Source organism: Podarcis bocagei, assembly GCF_964188305.1.
Source record: "Podarcis bocagei genome assembly, chromosome: 7".
Classification (NCBI taxonomy): domain Eukaryota; kingdom Metazoa; phylum Chordata; class Lepidosauria; order Squamata; family Lacertidae; genus Podarcis; species Podarcis bocagei.
The window spans coordinates 66755649-66773859 of NC_138132.1; the positions used below are offsets into that span (position 1 = coordinate 66755649).

The 18211-nt window shown below is 46.3% G+C and overlaps 1 protein-coding gene across 1 annotated transcript in view; it reads left to right on the forward strand.

The window, feature by feature from the left end:
* ESPN (espin) overlaps window positions 1-18211 on the forward strand; it is a 111840-nt gene that overhangs the window by 4512 nt on the left and 89117 nt on the right. Inside the window, exon 2 of the mRNA XM_081201486.1 lies at window positions 2646-2839. Coding sequence (XP_081057612.1) covers window positions 2646-2839 — 194 coding nt within the window. The remainder of the gene's footprint in view (window positions 1-2645; window positions 2840-18211) is intronic.

Below are 18211 nucleotides of genomic sequence, written 5' to 3' on the forward strand. Positions count from 1 at the left end.
TCAGTTCAGACATATGCCAAACCGTAGATGTCGCAAACTGTGGTTTGAAAAGCCCCTTCAGACCCTGGTTTCTGATGTCAGTTTGGCAGGTGACCACAGACTGTGGTTGTTAATGCGAAAGCATCCTATATACAGTACCACAGTTTGTCTTTCTTTTCCATGGTTTGGTCCAATTATTGAACTGAAGTGTAAGGTGTTCTAGTCCAGGCATTGAACTGAGATAACCAAGAAAGGATTGGCCTTGTCACTCATGTATTCCAGTGGGGTTGGAATCCCCCCCTTTTTAAGGATTCCTCCACTGGTTGATCCAGGGGTGCCCAAACTGTGGTCCGCAAGCTTCATTTGTGTGGTCCACAGCACACCTGTAAAACCATACAACATCTAGCACAGCTGCCTTGAGTCCCATCAGGGAAAAAGGCAGGGTATAAGTATGTAATACTGATCTACAAATTGCTACAATGGACAGAAAAAAATGATTAAACAGTCTGCCAATTACCTCCGAGATTTTCACATGGTTTCTGGGAATGGGGGGGGGGGTAGTTTGGGAACCTTTAAGATAATCTCGTAGGTGTGGAGGGCAAAGGATGCCACCACCTTTGACGAAAAACCCTTCCTTGTTGGCTGTTTCTCTTGGGTAGGAAAGGACCATCTTAACACAGGTCCCGGAGCCCCATTGTGAATTCATGGTTTTCTTAGGCCAAACCTGAATGCTGAAACTCTGCTGGGAGCAAGTCAAATCAATGCCAGCATTCACATGTAAAATGGGAGGTCTCAGATTGTACAAGTACTGAAAAAATGGTTAGTTGGCAACATTTCAGCTGTGTGTGTGTGTGTGTGTGTGTGTGTGTGTGTGTGTGTGTGTGTGTGTTTTAAAGCCTGCAAAGGTGGGCTAGGAATAGTATAACTGGTGCCTGGTGGTATTCAGAGTCCAGGGAATGGGCCTGCCCTTCATTGGGTGTCCTATGAGCAGAAATTCCACTGGTCAGTGAACAGCGATTAGCAGAGCAAGAATACATCGTGCAAAATAAGGAGGAGGGGCTGAACCGCTGAACAAACTAAAATTCTGCTGGTGAAAACAACTTTTTGCAAAGCACCATTTCCGTTGCATCTTGCCCCAAGTTGCTGCATAATATTTGCCATGTTCAGGGCCGTTCCTTTCATTAGGCAGAGTGAGGTTGCTGGCTACCATAGGCAGCAGGGCAATGATGATGGAGAACAAAGCGCTCTCTCTCTCTCTCTCTCTCTCTCTCTCTCTCTCTCTCTCTCTGAGGTGGCCTGCCTTGTGCCCCTTAAGCTAGGTTGCTGTCCTTCAGGTGTAGTCGGGGACACTATCATGCCCTCCAACATTTCTCTGATGAAAATAGGGACGTCCTATTCAACAACATAACAATGAGAATGAAGATTATGATGATGATTTTTAATTTTTATTTATTTATTCATTGAATCTATATACCACCCTATACCCACAGGTCTCGGGGCGGCTCACAGAACAAAATCAAAATATAAAACTGGAAAATTTATAATCAAAATATAAACAACAACCCAATAACCCCCTCCAAAAAAACCACATTTTAAAAGGACATGGGATGTCAGTTAAATCAACCCAAGGCCATGATGGTGATTACTATTTTATTTATACCCCACCCATCTGACCAGGTTGCCCCAACCACTCTGGGCAGCCTCTAACATGAATAAAAACATAATAAAACATTTTAAAACTTCCCCATACAGGGATGCCTTCAGATGTCTTCAGAAGGGTGTATAGTTACATTATATATATATATATATATATATATATATATATATATATATATATATGTCACATAATTCCAAAAGGACCCTATTGTTAAGTCCAGTCGAATTTGACTATGGGGTGTGGTGCACATCTCTGCTTTGAGGGAGCCGGCGTTTGTCCACAGACAGCTTTCTGGGTCATGTGGCCAGCATGACTAAACTGCTTCTAGCGCAATAGGACACCGTGACGGAAACCAGAGCACACGGAAACACTGTTTACCTTCCTGCCACAGCGGTACCTATTTATCTACTTGCACTGGTATGCTTTCGAACTACTAGGTTGGTAGGAGCTGGGACAAAGTGACAGGAGCTCACCCCTTCACGCAGATTTGAACTGCTCACCTAACTCCATACCCTGCCACACTTCTCTGGTGAAAATAGGGACATCCTAAGGGAAGCGGGACATTCCAGGATCAAATCAGAAATCAGATCGGCTTCTGTAGATCTGGGAGTGTCCCTGGAAAATAGGGACACTTGGAGGGTCTGCAGTGTTCCATGACCAGTGCTGTCATCCACTTAGTTTCTGTGCATGGTATCGGTGAGGGGAAGAGCCATTTTCCCTCTACCTAAGGCAGCAAAAATGTCAGGAGCCGGCCCTGTCATTTGCAAGATACTCAGTTGTGCTTCCTTCATTGCAGTGGATTGGATCAGATAATATTTTGGGTCCCTTTGGGTCTCTCCACTCCTGCCTTAAATCCTTGCTATCCTGAGTAATGTGTCCCACGTTTCCAACACTCACACAGCTCTCCAAAGCTTGGAAATCCTGTGCTAGTGGCTTTTGCTTCTTAGCATCGTGTGCGTTCAATGGAGGTGACGCTTGACCCTCTTGGTTGTGTTTCCATGCCTTTCAGGACACAGACAACTCTGGTGCCACCGTCTTGCATCTGGCTGCCCGCTTTGGGCACCACGAAGTGATTGACTGGCTTTTGCGCTTCGGGAGCAGCGACCCGCTGGCAGCCACAGACACGGGTGCTTTACCTGTTCACTATGCAGCAGCCAAAGGAGACTTCCCTTCCTTGCGACTCCTCATTGGGCATTGCCCCAGGTAAGAGATCAAGAGCGAGTTTTTTCCTCAGTAGGGACTAGTGAGTTGCTTAGGCTTCTTTTGGCCCATTGGTGGGACCGTGGCATTATTTGACTCACTCCCACTAGCAGTTTCCCCTGCTCTCCCCCTTGATGACAATCTGCTGCGTGATGAATTCTCCTTTGGTTGTGATGTCCAAACTGCATGTTTTAATTTGGAAAGCAACATGGTTTTGGGTTCTGAACTACAGAAGGAAACATCATTAGGAGTGTGCATGCTAGAGAGAGCTGCTGGAGAATTTGCGGCCCTTGTTGTGGCCAGAATTTGAAATGGCAAGACCCACCTCCTTGCCCCCACCCCAAGTCTGCAGTATGAAAAATGGAGTGTGGTGACTACTCCACATGGCTGTGCAAAATGATCTAAACTGTCTCAGTGGCTGAAATGGGGCTGCTGCCTCTTTGCATTTGAGAGGCTGGTCTGTATTCTCTGCATGAGGTCTTCAGCAATGAAACAGTTTTGTCTGGCTAGGGGCAGCTGGTTCTCACACAAATGACAGCCCTCCCCCACATTCCTCATTGCTTTGGGCTGGCCTTCATTTGCTGCAGATCTTGGTGATAGAATGGGCTGCACCATGTTGAACTGCAGGGGTGTGTAATGAGTGTGGTTGTTTTTGGCTGGGGGCGGGCAGGGGAGATGAAATCCCACTTTAAAAAAGCAAAACATCTTGCAAATAAAAAATGAAGAATGGCAGAAAGAAACATCCTACCCTTTTAACCTGCAGACCTAGTTTTCTATTTCTTTATCTTGTTTGGTCCCCAAAGCAAGCAAGGCCACGGGAAGCTATTTGGATTTTTTTAAGGACCCAGGTTTGGAGCAAGCCTGCTGCCTCTGGGTAAAGCTTCGCAAGGCAGGGAGGGACCCTGGCAGAATGATGGCATGGCAGAAGGGCAAGTTCAAGTTCCCAGCTTTGGGAGCAGGACTGAGCATCAAGTCTACTTCCTCCGAGTGGCTCATAGAGCCATCTCTTTTCAGGTTGGTCCACAAGACAGGCTCCTGGTGCTGCTGCTGACCCACATCTGTAGGCGTCCTCTTTGCAATGCAGCCATTCAGTGCTTACACTAGAGTGAAGTATGTATAAAGATGCATAAATTGGTGGAGGCGGCATACAAAAATGCATTGCATGCAGCAATATTGCTTTGCAAAAATGTGTCTCTAAGGCGAATTTGGCTGTGGGTCCAGGTCCTTATCTCCCTTAACCCCCATGGGCTAAATTTGATAGGTGGCCGAAGCCTGCAAATCACCAGACATTACAATGACATCAGGGGACTTCAAAGCACCTTGCAGGGCTTTGCTTTGGAGTGCTGCAGATCAACATGCTTGAAGTTGCTTCCCATCAGCTGAAATCTGTTGCAGGGATTGGCTGCGCAACTGAGCTCCCTCCTGCACAGCCGATCCAACAAGATGGAAATCACCACCCATCGGCTGATAGGTGGTGACTTCCGGCATGCTTTCTGCAGGGATCAGCTGTGCAATCTAGTTCCCCATAAGAAATTCAGTTGCACAACCAAGCCGGCTACATCTCTGCCCAGTGTTCAAAACTAGCCAGGCTGCAGGCACACTTTGCACCTGGCGATCGGCCACTTGCGACCAAGTGAAGATGCCTGGGAGCCACGATGGTGCCTGACACCTCCACAATCCAGGTGCATGCCTGGGGATCACTGGATCCGGACTGTTTTCACACACTCATGCCACATCCTGCAGGAATAGGCCAATATATATATATATATATATATATATATATATATATATATATATGCAGGTTTTGGTGTCTTCGGGTGTCTTCCCGTGTAAGAGTTGGGGTGTCTAGGCGACGTTTCGACGAGGTCTCACTCGTCATCTTCAGGCTGGTGCTTTCGGCTTCTTGTTACTAGAACAGAGTCTGTTGGCTCTGTTCTAGTAACAAGAAGCCGAAAGCACCAGCCTGAAGATGACGAGTGAGACCTCGTCGAAACGTCGCCTAGACACCCCAACTCTTACACGGGAAGACACCCGAAGACACCAAAACCTGCATTCCTATACCCGTGAAAATCTACGAAAGCAAATATATATATATATATATATACATATGCAAACTATCCCTGAATAAAGTGGTTCTTCTTCTCTAAGTTCTCGGAGCCCTTAACCAAGCTCAAGGCTGTCATCTGAACTAGCCAGATGTCTAAGTGATCATCTATCACAGTCTGTCCATCTTTGGAAAATGCAGTCAGACTTTAGAGCCGTCTTGCCCAAAGATAACAACTTGACATTCCGTTTTGGCGACTGTAACCTTGGCTTTAAGGAGCCATCTGGTGCCTAGCTTATTTAATTGAGTTTCTAACATTGTCTCTGCCTGTACCTGTGTGGAGCAGGTGGGCACGGTTTGAGGAAAATAACCTCATGGGCCAAATTGGGACCTGTGCCAGGTCAGATTTGACTTGTGGGCTGGCAGTTCCCCACCCCTGAGCTGCAGGTCTGAAGAAATTCATCCTCCTTTGTGGCCCTGTGAAATGGCCCTTTTTGTAGTAAATGTAGGTAACAGCCTGTAACTACACTTAATGGCCTGCTGGCGTTTCAGCGAGATCTGACCCCCACTCCGCTGCCTTGTCCTATGATAACAGCGAAACCTGTTTTCAGCAAACAGCCGGGGAAGAAGCTGCCTGTCCGTCTTGACTGCCGTGAAGATTTGTTCCTGTTTGTTAAGCCCTGCTTGCCTTTCTCCTCCGATGACAGCTTTATCATGGCGGGAAGTCAAATGCTTGCTCTTTTGACAGGGCACCAACAAAGCCAGGTTTAGATCTTGATGGAAATATTGCTCCCTTGTGCAGACGTGGTGCAGCTGAGGATTTGCACATGGTGCTTTTGCAAAGGGGCGATAACACAGCTGCCTTTGTCTCTGCCGGAGGTTATGTAAATGGATTAAGCCGCCTGCAAGGGAGGGATGGTTAGCCAAATGTGAAGAACTGGGGTGGGGGATGGGGAACCCTTCCATGTGCAGTAAATGCAGAGGGAAGAATGGGGAGCCATGTGGATGGTGTGACTTCTGCGTATTTCCAAGCAGAAACACAGAATCTTTCAATTCTGAACTTGGGAGGGATCCCAAGGGTCATCTAGTCCAACCCCCGGCAAATGCAGGAATCACAAATTTAAAAACCCTCCGATGGAGGAGAGTCCACCACCATCAAGGTTTGTTGGGTGTGTTCATGCACAGTGATGTGCACAGCGATTAACCAAATGAGCAACAGCAAAGCCAGTGGACCTGATGGGGATACCTGCCAAAGTCTTCAAAGTGGGCGGAATTGAACCTTTACAACAACTTCACAAGCTCATTGGGAGAGAGAGGAGATCCCAGCAGACTTTAGGGATGCCACAATTATCAATCTCTTTTAAAAAAAGGTGATAGAACGGATTGCGGAAACTATCGAGGCATCTCTCTCTTCGCTGCAGCTGACAAAATTCTTGAAAGGAACTTAGCAAACTGTCTCTTAACAATATCCAAGAATACCCTTTCTGAATCCCAAAATGGTTTTTGACCTTCTAGGGCAGGGATCCCCAAACTCGGCCCTCCATATGTTTTGGGACTACAACTCCCATCATCCCTGACCACTGGTCCTGTTAGCTAGGGATGATGGGAGTTGTAGTCCCAAAACATCTGGAGTTGGGGCATGTCTGTTCTAGGGGGACAGTGGATATGATATTCACTGCTTGACAGCTTCAAGAAAAATGCAGGGAGTACAACAAACCCCTGTATATGGCGTTTATTGACCAAACTAAGGCATTTGACACTAAATCATACTGCCCTGTGGACTGTCCTTCTGAAAATCAGCTGCCTGGATAAATTTGTGAACATCTTGCAGCTCTCCCATGACAATATGACAGCAACAATTGTGATAAAAATGGCTCTCAAAGTGGGATCAGGGATGCTTTATCACCCCATCTATATTCATGTCCTTTACTTAAACCCCTGCTGTTGTTTAAAATCACCATTCCCCTCTCAGTTCCTTCCATCCCTGCTTTACTCAAACTTCTGCTGTTGTTTAAACCACCTCTTTCCCCCTGTCAGTGTCCCCCATTCTCACTCTCAGCCCATGGTCACTGGCGCTGTGCAACCTGCCTTCTCCATTGCTCTCTTAAACCCATGCAAATCCAGGATTGTGATGCAGCGCTACAGATCCTCCAACAGGGGCTGCGTGATGACAGCCTTGCCTTCATTGTATATAGGAAGACATATATTTTGCCGCTGGGCATATGTGCTGGTATATGGTCACATTTGGGGACAGTTGGGGGTGGGGGTGGGCCACATTCCCTCAGAGCAAACTTCCTGTGGGTCACATGTTAATGGTGGGCAGGAATGGATGCCAAAATGGGCCGAGCATTGAGGGTGACCCTTACCTGTACACGCTAGGCTCTATTCAAGCCAGGTCCTCCTCAAACCTACCTCTTTATCCTGGGAGACAAGAAACATGATCACAGTTCAAGAGCACATTCTAGACAGGCAAAGCTGCTTCAGGAGGGGGGTGGAGTAGGGCTGGTGGGGGCTATGGTCAGGGAAGACGGGGCATGGCTTAGGACAGGGTTCACCAGCTTTTTTGGATCAGTGGACACCTTTTGAATTTGGAGGCAGTGCTGAGGGCACCAGTCACAAAATGGCTACCATGTGGGGTGAGGGAATAACACACTAAAGGGGAGTGTGGAACAGCAGTTGTTTAGGATTCCTGTTGCCTGATGTCCAAGCAACCCACTTACCAATCACAACTCTGACTTTGCTCATTGCTCCAAAACCATGTGGATATCACTTAGAAGGATACCAGCACTTTTTGCTTCACAACCTTTTTTCCAAGAGACCTAGAGTTTTACTTCCCACCCCATCCCCAATGAAAGCTCAGTCTGGGTGCCTGCAGGCACCAGGTTGGCAACCCCTGGCCCAAGGAGAGTCCTGAGATCTTGACGTCGACATTTGGCCCCTAGCCCAAAGTCATGTGAGGAGTCCAATTGATTAAGCCAGTAATCCCCCAAAATAGGCACCGTGGGAAATATATTACAACATTCAGAGGTCCTGTAAGCCCAAACTGTCCATCAACAGAGGAGGAGGATCAATGTGTCTCTGAGTGAGTCTCTGCTTCTTTTTTCCCTGTTGCCTCTATGCATTTGAGCAATCACTTCAGATGCAGCAGAATTGCCTGTCTCAGAGGCTGCTGCTCATTGAGTCTCTGTGTGAGTTTCTCTTCTCTGTGTTGGCTTCCTTTAGTCAGGAGTCATGCTCTGATCTGTAACTTCTCTGACCGCAGGCAAGTCTTTCATGCTCCATAAGTGAAACTTCTGTAAGAGTTGGGTCTGGTGTCCCCATCAGATGCCTTGGGGGCACCTGCCAGAACCTCATGCTGTGTTTTAAATCTCCCACAATGCTCCATCAGGGGCAGGGGCTAGTGGGAGATTTTTGTAACGGCAATGGTGACAGATGGCTGTGAGCTGCCAGATAAGCCTGTGTTACTGTATTATTATTTTTTGTGCTTATTGCTTTTCTGTCCCACCTTTTTTTGCCAAGGAGCACAAGGTCGCATACATGGTTCACCCTTTTCTCATTTACCTCCCCTGTGAGGTAGGTTAGGCTGAGAGATGCAATGACTGGCCCAAAGGTCCCACCCAGTGAGCTTAATGGCTGAGTTGGGATTTGAACCCTGGTCTATCCCAGGCCCTAGTCCAATACTCTGACTTTCTGGAGGAGGCAATGCAGAAGAGGATCCCACAGAGGACACTTAACTGAGGTCACCCTGGAAACTGGAACCTGTTTCTCAAAGAGTGAAGCATTCCTCTAATTTTAAATGGGGGGGGGTGTTCCTCAACAATCAGATGTTTGGGGAGGGTCTCAAACACCCTAAATACCCAAGAAGTGGTAGAGCTTTCTTGGACCATACCACTTCCACCTGCAGGTGGATATTTATTTTTTTGACAAGTTTGGACGCGCTACCTCTCCAATTTGCCAAGGAAAATCTCTAGGAGAAATCTGCCCCCCTTCTTGCAAGGTGACTCCTCTACATGTGGGGAAGGGTAGTTTTTTGGTGTTCTTCTCTTTGCTTTTGGCATGGAATACTGCATTGGAAAAATCTTTGCTTGATTCTGCTGAATGTTAGAGCGTAATTTCCCAGAGGAGGGTATTCAGCCATCAGGGTGGGGAGAGTTATAAATAAGTATTGTGGTTTCTTGTACCCATGACATCGTAAAGCTGGTTGAAAGCAATGTTTTATGGTGAGTTTTATGAACTTGCGTCTCATGGTGGTACCTTGTAAATCAGCAAATCTGTTATGTTCACATAATGACTACCCCCTGTTGTCTGGGCCTTGCAGTTTGTATTCAGAGATAGACTTTCCCTATAGTTGGAGGTTCTGTGATTTAGGTTTTGTGGAAAATAGCCACTGGCAGACTCATCCTCTCTGCATTTACAACTTGTTCTGGTGGGAAGCAACTGACCAGAACATGCACAGAGTGCAGGTTTCAGGTGTTGGAACAGCATGACAGGATCCTGAAAAATACCTGCTAGATGGCATATTCATGTTTGCACCAGTTTACATCACCATCATCATTATCCCACTTTCTCAAAGAAGTTCATGGCAGCATACATAGTCAGAGGGCCTTTTTGGTAGTGGCACCCACTCAAGGATATGAGTAACAACTATACAACCTTTAGAAGGCACCTGAAGGCAGCTCTGTATAGGGAAGCTTTTTAAGGTTTGATGTCTTATTATGTTTTTATATATGTTGGAAGCCACCCAGAGTGGCTGGGGCAACCCAGTCAGATGGGTGGGGTACCAATAATAAGTTGTTCTCATTTTCATTCTTCTTCTTATAGTTCTCCTCATCCCCGTTTCACCCACACAACAACCCTGTGAGGTGGGTTAGGCTGAGAGAGATGGACTTGCCCAAGGTCACCTAGTGGGTTTCATGACTGTGTAAAGATTCGAACCCTGGTCTCTCCAGGTCCTAGTCCAGCACTTAAACCACTACACCACACTGGCTGTTTAGATCACATCTTTCCAACAAGGAGATCAATGCACTGAATGTCACTCTCCTTCTCCCAACAACTAAGGGATTCCCCCTTGTAAAGTGCTGCCCTGCCCTTGCCTTATGGGGTTTGCACTGTTAGCCATAATTTTTTTAAAAAATTAAAGATCCACTGAAATCTTAAGATGCAGCTGGGTCCTAGTGCCGTCCTCACGCAAGCTGCAGATTTCCTGCTAGATACGTGCTTCTGTGTTCTGTAGGTCCACAAACCTGTCCCTAGATTAAACAGTGACCTGACTGGGGTCAAATCCTTAGCCTCCTCTGCCCCCAAATTGAACTATACCCCTTTGGGGGCTGGCAGCAGAGATCCCCAAGATCTCTGCAGGCCCGTCACAGCGCTGAGCTCTGTGCCAGCAATGTGGTTGTTGAGGTGCCAGTTCAGAAATACTGTTGAGGAGTTGATGGCAAAATCACTGCCCGACATTAAAGCAGGTCGGCTGGATCCGTGCTTTGCAGATTACGGGCCGTTTAATCTCATTTTCCATGATGAGCGAGTGTGATAGACCTATAAATAACCTGGATGGAGAGAAGGAACCTGGCGTGGTAATTAAAAACCTGCCCATGCTTTGGGTCTCGTGCCAAGGAAGCTGTTTTGCAAACACCTTGGGCAAAATGTGCACTGGGAAGCAAGCACAAATTCCTGGGGCCTGGGCATCTTGTGTCTATTTGATGCAGTTCTTAACAAAATATAGGGAGAGTTCTGAATAGCGGCTTGCAAATTTGTGCATTTCTGAATATTTGCAACTCTATACAAACATTCACTCCTGCGTTTTGACGGTATGCGACGTTCCAGCCTCCTCTTGATATGCACAGTCAAACTTGTAGCTTTTCGTAAGCAAACCCCATGTAACACAGTTGCGGTGTGATACACATTGTGTTGTGTTGCACGCACAACTTGTAACTTTTAGAGTGCCTGGTTCATTCAGCAATGGTCTTGTGGGTGCTCATATTATTGATGTTAGTCATTAGGATGTTAAGATTCTCAACAGATGCAGATATTATCATATTTATTATTACCATAATTTGGAGATGTGTTTATTTTATATCCTGGGTAAAGAATTTTAAATGGTCTGCCCTTGCAGCGAGGAGGGCTGAAATGTATTTTTCTCCAGAGCTCCAGCCTCCTCTAGGAGGCCCTGTTGGAGGGAGTGCTGAAGGGGTTAGCACCCAGAAGTTGGAGTTGTATCCAACTAAATTGTAGACCCATTGAAATCAATGGAGCCATCTTAGCCATGCCCATTAATTTCAATAGACCTACTCTGGGTAGGGCTAACATCATCATCATCATCATTTTTAAAAAACTGAAAAACAAAACAAAAAGCAGCTCAGAGTGGTTTGTATGCAACCCCTTTGTTAAGTTAAAATTCTGTGGCCAGGCTGTTTCAGTGCTGCACCAAAGGAAATGGGACTTGGTTGAATTGAAGTGGAGACTGGAAACAATGCAAACCCATTCAATGTACTTTCCTAATCTGTAATGGGCGTTAGATCGTAATCACAGAATCATAGAGCTTGAAGGGACCCCAAGGGTCATCTAGTCCAACCCCCTGCAATGCCAGAATCATTTTGCCCCATGTGGGGCTCGAACCCACGACCCTAAGATGAAGAGTCTCATGCTCTGCCAACTATACAAATCCAATAGGTGTTCACAGCTTCTTACTTTGCATAACCTGCACAGTTCTGAGTCTGCATCCGTCCTGGAGCTGTGTTTTGGTGTTTCAAAAGATGGGATTGTTTTTGAAAGGAGATTCCAACTAAACGTTAGAAGGAACCTTCTGACAGTGGAATGGACTCCCTCGCATGGTGTTAAATGACCACCTGTCAGGGATTATTGAGCTGTGATCCCTGCCCTGCTCGGGGCTGGACTGGATGACCTTTGGAGTTCCCATCTACAATGCTATGCCTCTTTGATTTTGATAAATTTTTTTGGCATTGTTTTATTACTGGTGTGTTTACCACGCTGGGTTCCTTTGAGGGGAAGGGTGGGATATAAGTTTATATAGGGATAATAATTTTGCTAGTTGCTTGGAGAAGCAAGAACCTTTTCAAGGCACAGACACATGACTGCAGGAGATTTTATTTGCAGGGTTTTATTTAGCCTCTTTTTTGCAGCATTTCGGCAGGCATTGCCACAGCACGTCTTCCCAGTCATCAGCTGGGAACTGGATCTTCTTCTTTTTTAATTATTAAATGAAAGTTGAGAGCCAGAAAAGAAAATAGCTGAACTATCCCACTACCGTGGTCCACATTCTTTTCTGCCATATTATGGAATTGTGGCATACCGGGAACACCTAGGTCCAGCAGGGGTAAAGTATACTGGAAAGGGTAGTTTCAGATCTCTGGCAAATATTGCATCCCCAAATAAGGCCAACACACTTATTGGTAACACTGCATCATCAAGTCTTGAGCAACCTGGAAGCTTTGTTACAAGGAAAGTTGGCAGGAATTGTTATGTTTAAGCTAGATGAGAGACTTATTTATTTATCTGTTTATTAAAAAAAGGTGCCTAGAGAAGCATACAGGTTACTTTTAAAAGAATAGACAGGCAGCCCTTGCTCTCAAAATTATAATCTAAAACAGCCTTTCTCAACCTCGGGCTCCTAGATGCTGTTGAACTACAACTCCCATCATTCATAGCCAGCATGGTCCTCGGTCAGGGATCATGGGAGCCATAGTTCAAGAACATCTGGGTATCCCAGGTTGATCTAAAATAACACAGAAGGACAATAGAATGGTGGGGGGGGGGAGGAAGAAATAAATACCGTATTTTTCGCTCTATAACACGCACCAGACCATAACACGCACGTAGTTTTTAGAGGAGGAAAACAAGAAAAAAAATATTCTAAACGAAATAGTGGATATATAATTTTTGTGGTTCATGCTGTGGCCACAGACATGTGATCTGACAGTGAGTTTGGAGTAGCCCAATGCAAAAATCCTGAGGATCCATGCTTTGTAACCACGGAGGAGGGAAGGAAGGGGAACCATGGATCCTCTGCTCATGACTGCAGCAGATCCCCCCCGCCACCCGTAGGCATTCGCTCCATAACACGCACAGACATTTCCCCTTACTTTCTAGGAGGAAAAAAGTGAGTGTTATGGTGCAAAAAATAGGGTAAATACAAGTTCTTAGTTGCAAGTTCTTCTGACCCTCATTCCTGGGCTGAAGTTCCCAAACCTGGGAAGAGGGAGTGATTGTTAAACCACTCTGAGAATTCAGCAGCCTTAAGAAACGTCAGCTCCCAGAATTCTTTGGGGGAAGAAGCCATGAACGTTTAAAGCAATTGTAGGGTTGCCATATGTCTCCGTTTTCCAGGACACCCCCCCCCCTTTTCATGATGAGGGTCGTCATAAAGATCCATAGTTAAAAGTCAGCAAACATGTCCTCTTTTTTGCTCTTCAAAATATGGCAGCCCTATTAGGGTGCAAATGTGGCCTAAGTGGTAATATGGTAAAAGTAAAGGGACCCTTGACCATTAGGTCCAGTCGCGAACCACTCTGGGGTTGTGGTGCTCATCTCGCTTTACTGGCCAAGGGAGCCGGCATTTGTCCGCAGACAGTTTTTCCGGGTCATGTGGCCAGCATGACTAAGCCGCTTCTGGCGAACCAGAGCAGCGCACGGAAACACCGTTTACCTTCCCACTGGAGCAATACCTATTTATCTACTTGCACTTTGACCTCCTTTCAAACTGCTAGGTTGGCAGGAGCTGGGACCGAGCAACAGGAGCTCACCCCGTCGTGGGGATTCGAACCACCCACCTTCTGATCGGCAAGCCCTAGGCCCTGTGGTTTAGACCACAGCGCCACCTGCATCCTAGTAATATGGAAGCCTTCTTCAAATATTTGAAGGGCTGCCGCAGAGATGATGGTGCAGACTTGTTTTCTGTTGCTTGAGAAGGTAGGACTTGAACCAGTGGGTTCAAATTTCAAGGGTAATTTTGAGTAAACATTTGGAAGAAGTTCCCAGTGGTGTGAGCTTCTTGATAGTGGAAGAGGCTGCCTCTGAGGGTGATGGACTCTCTCTCTAGCTAAAGTTAGAGACCTTTTTAGCAGAGACTAGACATCCAGCTATCAATGATGCTGTAGGAGTAGGTTTCCAGCACTGGCAGCAGTTCGTTTGGATGACCTAGGCAGTCCCTTCCAAGTTCTGTGACTTGTGTGACTGAATGAACTGACACACATCTGACATGACATGCACCGCGGTGCCTTCATGATTCATTGCTCTGGCCTTCCTACCTTCCATTGAGCCCCAGCTGATTGGCTCTCTGTGTGCCATGTGGTTAAATCATTCTATCACTCCCAATGCCAAGAGGCAGCAAAATCACTTTCCTTTAGTGGAGGTTGCCTGTTGTGCCTCTGCATGAGTCAGGATGCAGTTGCCCGGTGGTGGGCTCCAATGAGGGTGCCTTTGTGGCTGCCATCCAAGGGTGTGTTCAAGGTTTAGTGTCCAAATCCCCTGGAGGTCTGTGCTCCCTTGGTTGAGTGAGAGATGGTACCTTTGCTTTGTTATGGGTCATAGCTCAGTGGCAGAGCAACTGCTTTGCATGTAGAAGGTCCCAGATTCAATCCCCAGCATCTTCAGGTTTCACTGCAAGAGATCCCTGTGAGATTCTAGAGAATCTCTGCCAACCACCATAGACAGTGCTAAGCTAGATGATGATGATGATGATGATGATGATGATGATGATATTTATACCCCACCCATCTGGCTGGGTTTCCCCACCCACTCTGGGTGGCTTCCAACAGAATATTAAAATACAATAGTCCATCAAACATTAAAAGCTTCCCTAAACAGGACTGCCTTCAGATAGACCAATGATCAGGCACAGTCTAAGACAACTTCCTGTTTAAACTCAGAGCCATGAGGACTAGTCTTACTTCATTTTTAGGGAGAAGGACCATAGCTCAATGGTTCCAGATTCAATCTCTAGCAACTTGAGGCAGGGCCACTAAAGAGTCCTGTCTGAAGCCTTGGAGAGCCCCATGCCTTTTTGGGAGAGTATTGTATATGTTCATGGAGCGATGTTTTCTTCTTCTTCTTTGGCGATCACTCATAGCCGAGTAAGATTGTCTTCCATAAACACGGTTTTAACAATGAGTCCGTAAGTGACTGTGGAGGCCAATTCTGGATCCACACACCCTTCCACAGTGGGGACATTGATTTCTGGGCGGGAGTTGATCATGGTGTGGATTTGCCAAGCGTGCCTTCCTCTTCGCACGTTTCTCCCTTGTGTCCTGAGTTCGAGTGTCTTCAAAGCCCATGACACCTTTGGTAAAGGCTGTTCTCCAATTGGAGCGCTCACAGGTAGGAACGATGTATTGTACCATCACACACTCAAAATCAATATTGGGTGTAAGAGTCAAGGTGTCAATTTACAGGGGTGGCAAGGAGGCTGTCAGAAATTTGGAAAATTCTGTGATGCATGAAGAGGATAAGAATCTTCTGGATCAGTAGACACTGATACAGCCTTTACCTCCATGAATTTGTCTAAGCCTCTTTTAAAGCCATCTAGCTTGGTGGCCATCACTACCTCCTGCCGGAGTGAGTTCCATAGGTTAGCTATGCACCTTGTGAAGGCTGCTGTTACAAGCTGGTACCTACCTATCAAAGGGAATTTGCACCAGACCTCCTTGCCCCCTCCTCCTCCTTTACAGCTTATAGTCCACACAGGTAAATACAAGTAAACTTAAGTGGATTATGATAAAGCAGGCAGGTGGCCTGGGAACACATGCTTGGTCACAGCTTGGAGCTGGAGGGCTGGAATTTGGCAAATGGCAAGCAAACCTCATTTGCAAGCTGAAATGGGACCTCTGTGCAAGAGGTGCTAAATTTTACCTCTTGAAAGGCCACATATTTAAACAGAATTGGGGCAGGACACAGGAATTACTCCAGTTGCCAGGTTGTGGACTTTTTATTTCCCAGGAAGCATTTGCATTCCATAGATAACTTTTCCCCATCAGGATTTGGCACCACTGTTTCTTTCTCAGATGAGTCACAGGGCTGATCTTTCAAAGTTAAATGGGTTACTACCCAAACCTGTGGATACAAACACTGAATGGAGCGTTTTAAAGCCAAATTAAAACATTGAAGATGCCGAAGTTTCTTAGCACTTCCTCTGTCTCAAAACCAGACCGTGTAAAGCGTATTTAGACATTTCAGTTTGGTTTTAAATAGGTTGCTATTTGTTTATGTGTGAGTGAAGCATTTTTTGATTATTTTGTAATGTCACTTTTCCTGACGTTTGCATTTGTTTTTAATTTCCTGCTCCCAGTCATTCGTTGCTTTCTGATATCCATGGCCAATCAGATGTAGCTGTGTGATGACATCACAGAGGGCAGGTGAAGGCCAGCAAAGAGAATGCAAATGAACAAACATTTCTGTAAGGAATAATAAATGCAACACAAAATGGAATCTCCATAAAGGCTCCCCCCTCCCCACATCAGCACTATGTATATGGGTGACTATTTATTTAAAACTGAAAGTAGTTTTGATTCATGCCTCTCCTGGTTAACAGAATGACAGGAAAAGATGCAAAAGCAAAAATAGGATGTTTATGAAGTCCCTCCCCCCATTTCTCTGGATATTTGGGACCAAAATTACCTATGTCACCAATGTCATTTTGATTTCTGGACTCCATTAAACTTCTTGTAGGCTCAGTTTGCTACGGCTTCCCTGCTTCATGCTCACCTTACCAATTATTGCAATCATTTGCACTATAAAAATAGGACTGCGAAAAAGAGAAAGAAAGAAAGGATCTTGATCTGTCCATCATCAATGATCGCTCGTCCACATTGGGGCAGCGGCAGGGGAATTCAAGAAATTAATACTTCAGAAACCAGTTATGAAATGAATTAACTTTCCAGGTTAATTCTGAAAGAAGGTGAAGCGGGATGCTGGACTAAGGATTTGCTGCTTTCCCACAGAGAAAACCGATTCTTTACCCCTGAATTGGAACAAACATCAGCCATGCTTTCTGCAGATGGATGTTTGCTCTGATTCAGCACTAAAGAGCAGGTTTTCCTGGGGAAGGCGGGTGGGGCAAATGGGAAACCACTCGGACCTGTGGCTCGAAAGTATGGAACAAGCCAAAAACCACTCAGACCCATGCTCTCTAAGAAGGGGAGACGCAGAAGTGTGGATGAGTCAACTCAAGAAAAACAGTGGGGTGGAACCAGGGAAATCTCCCCACCCAAAAATAAATGATGCATCATTTATCCAGCACTAAGCTTGGCTCAGAATCTCATTTTCCTCTTGAGCCCTCTTGCCTGCTTGGGAACCCCACCAGAGGAGCTCCCGGCTTTAAATAGGTTTTCGATTAGCTGTGGATTACCCCTGGTAGACCTTCCTTGTTTTAATGTCCTTGTCTTTCATGCTGGCTTTTTACTGGGATCACCTGTCTTCCTTAGTTAAGAAGGGGCATGAATTATTCACTGCCGGGTGAGGACGCTCTGTTCGCTGCACCTCCCGGAGACAGCATGACGCTGGTCTCTGTTACAGGTCTCTGCAACTGGATCTCTGGGGGCTGTGAGCAACATGGCCAGGGGCTCATTTGGGGAGGGACTTGTCACCTTGCGTGTTGGCTAAGAGGGAGGGCTCTATTCTGCCCAAATGGGACTCTTTCCCTCCCCCCCCTTTGTGAACTCAAAGGTTAAGGAAGACGGCTAAGTGGATTGTTGCAAGAAGCAAATGATTGGTTCTGTCTGAGGGTTTTCTTCATTCTTTCTGCAGATAAGGATGATATTTGGATAAGGGGCAAATCATCCCTGAAAAAGTGAACCTGGGTTTTCCCACCAGCTACCAAGAAGAGCCCAGGGCTTGCCGATCAGAAGGTCGGTGGTTCAAATCCCCGTGCTGGGGTGAGCTCCTGTTGCTGGGTCCCAGCTCCTGCCAGCCTAGCAGTTCGAAAGCACATCAGAGTGCAAGTAGATAAATAGGTACCGCTCCGGCGGGAAGGTAAACAGCGTTTCAGTGCACTGCTCTGGTTCGCCAGAAGCGGCTTAGTCATGCTGCCCACATGACCCAGAAGCTGTACGCCGGCTCCCTTGGCCAGTAAAGTGAGATGAGCGCTGCAACCCCAGAGTCGTCTGCGACTGGACCTAATAGTCAGGGGTCCCTTTACCTTTTTACCAAGCTGAGTAGTTTAATGCAGCTCACAGGAACCTTTGCCGTTTTAAGAGCATATAGTTCAATATGGCCTACACTGCCTGGCAGCAGCTCTCCAGGGTTTCCCAGTCCTATGTAGAAGTGTCAATCAGGGGTTTGAACCTGGGACCTTCTACAAATGCTCCAACATTGAGCTC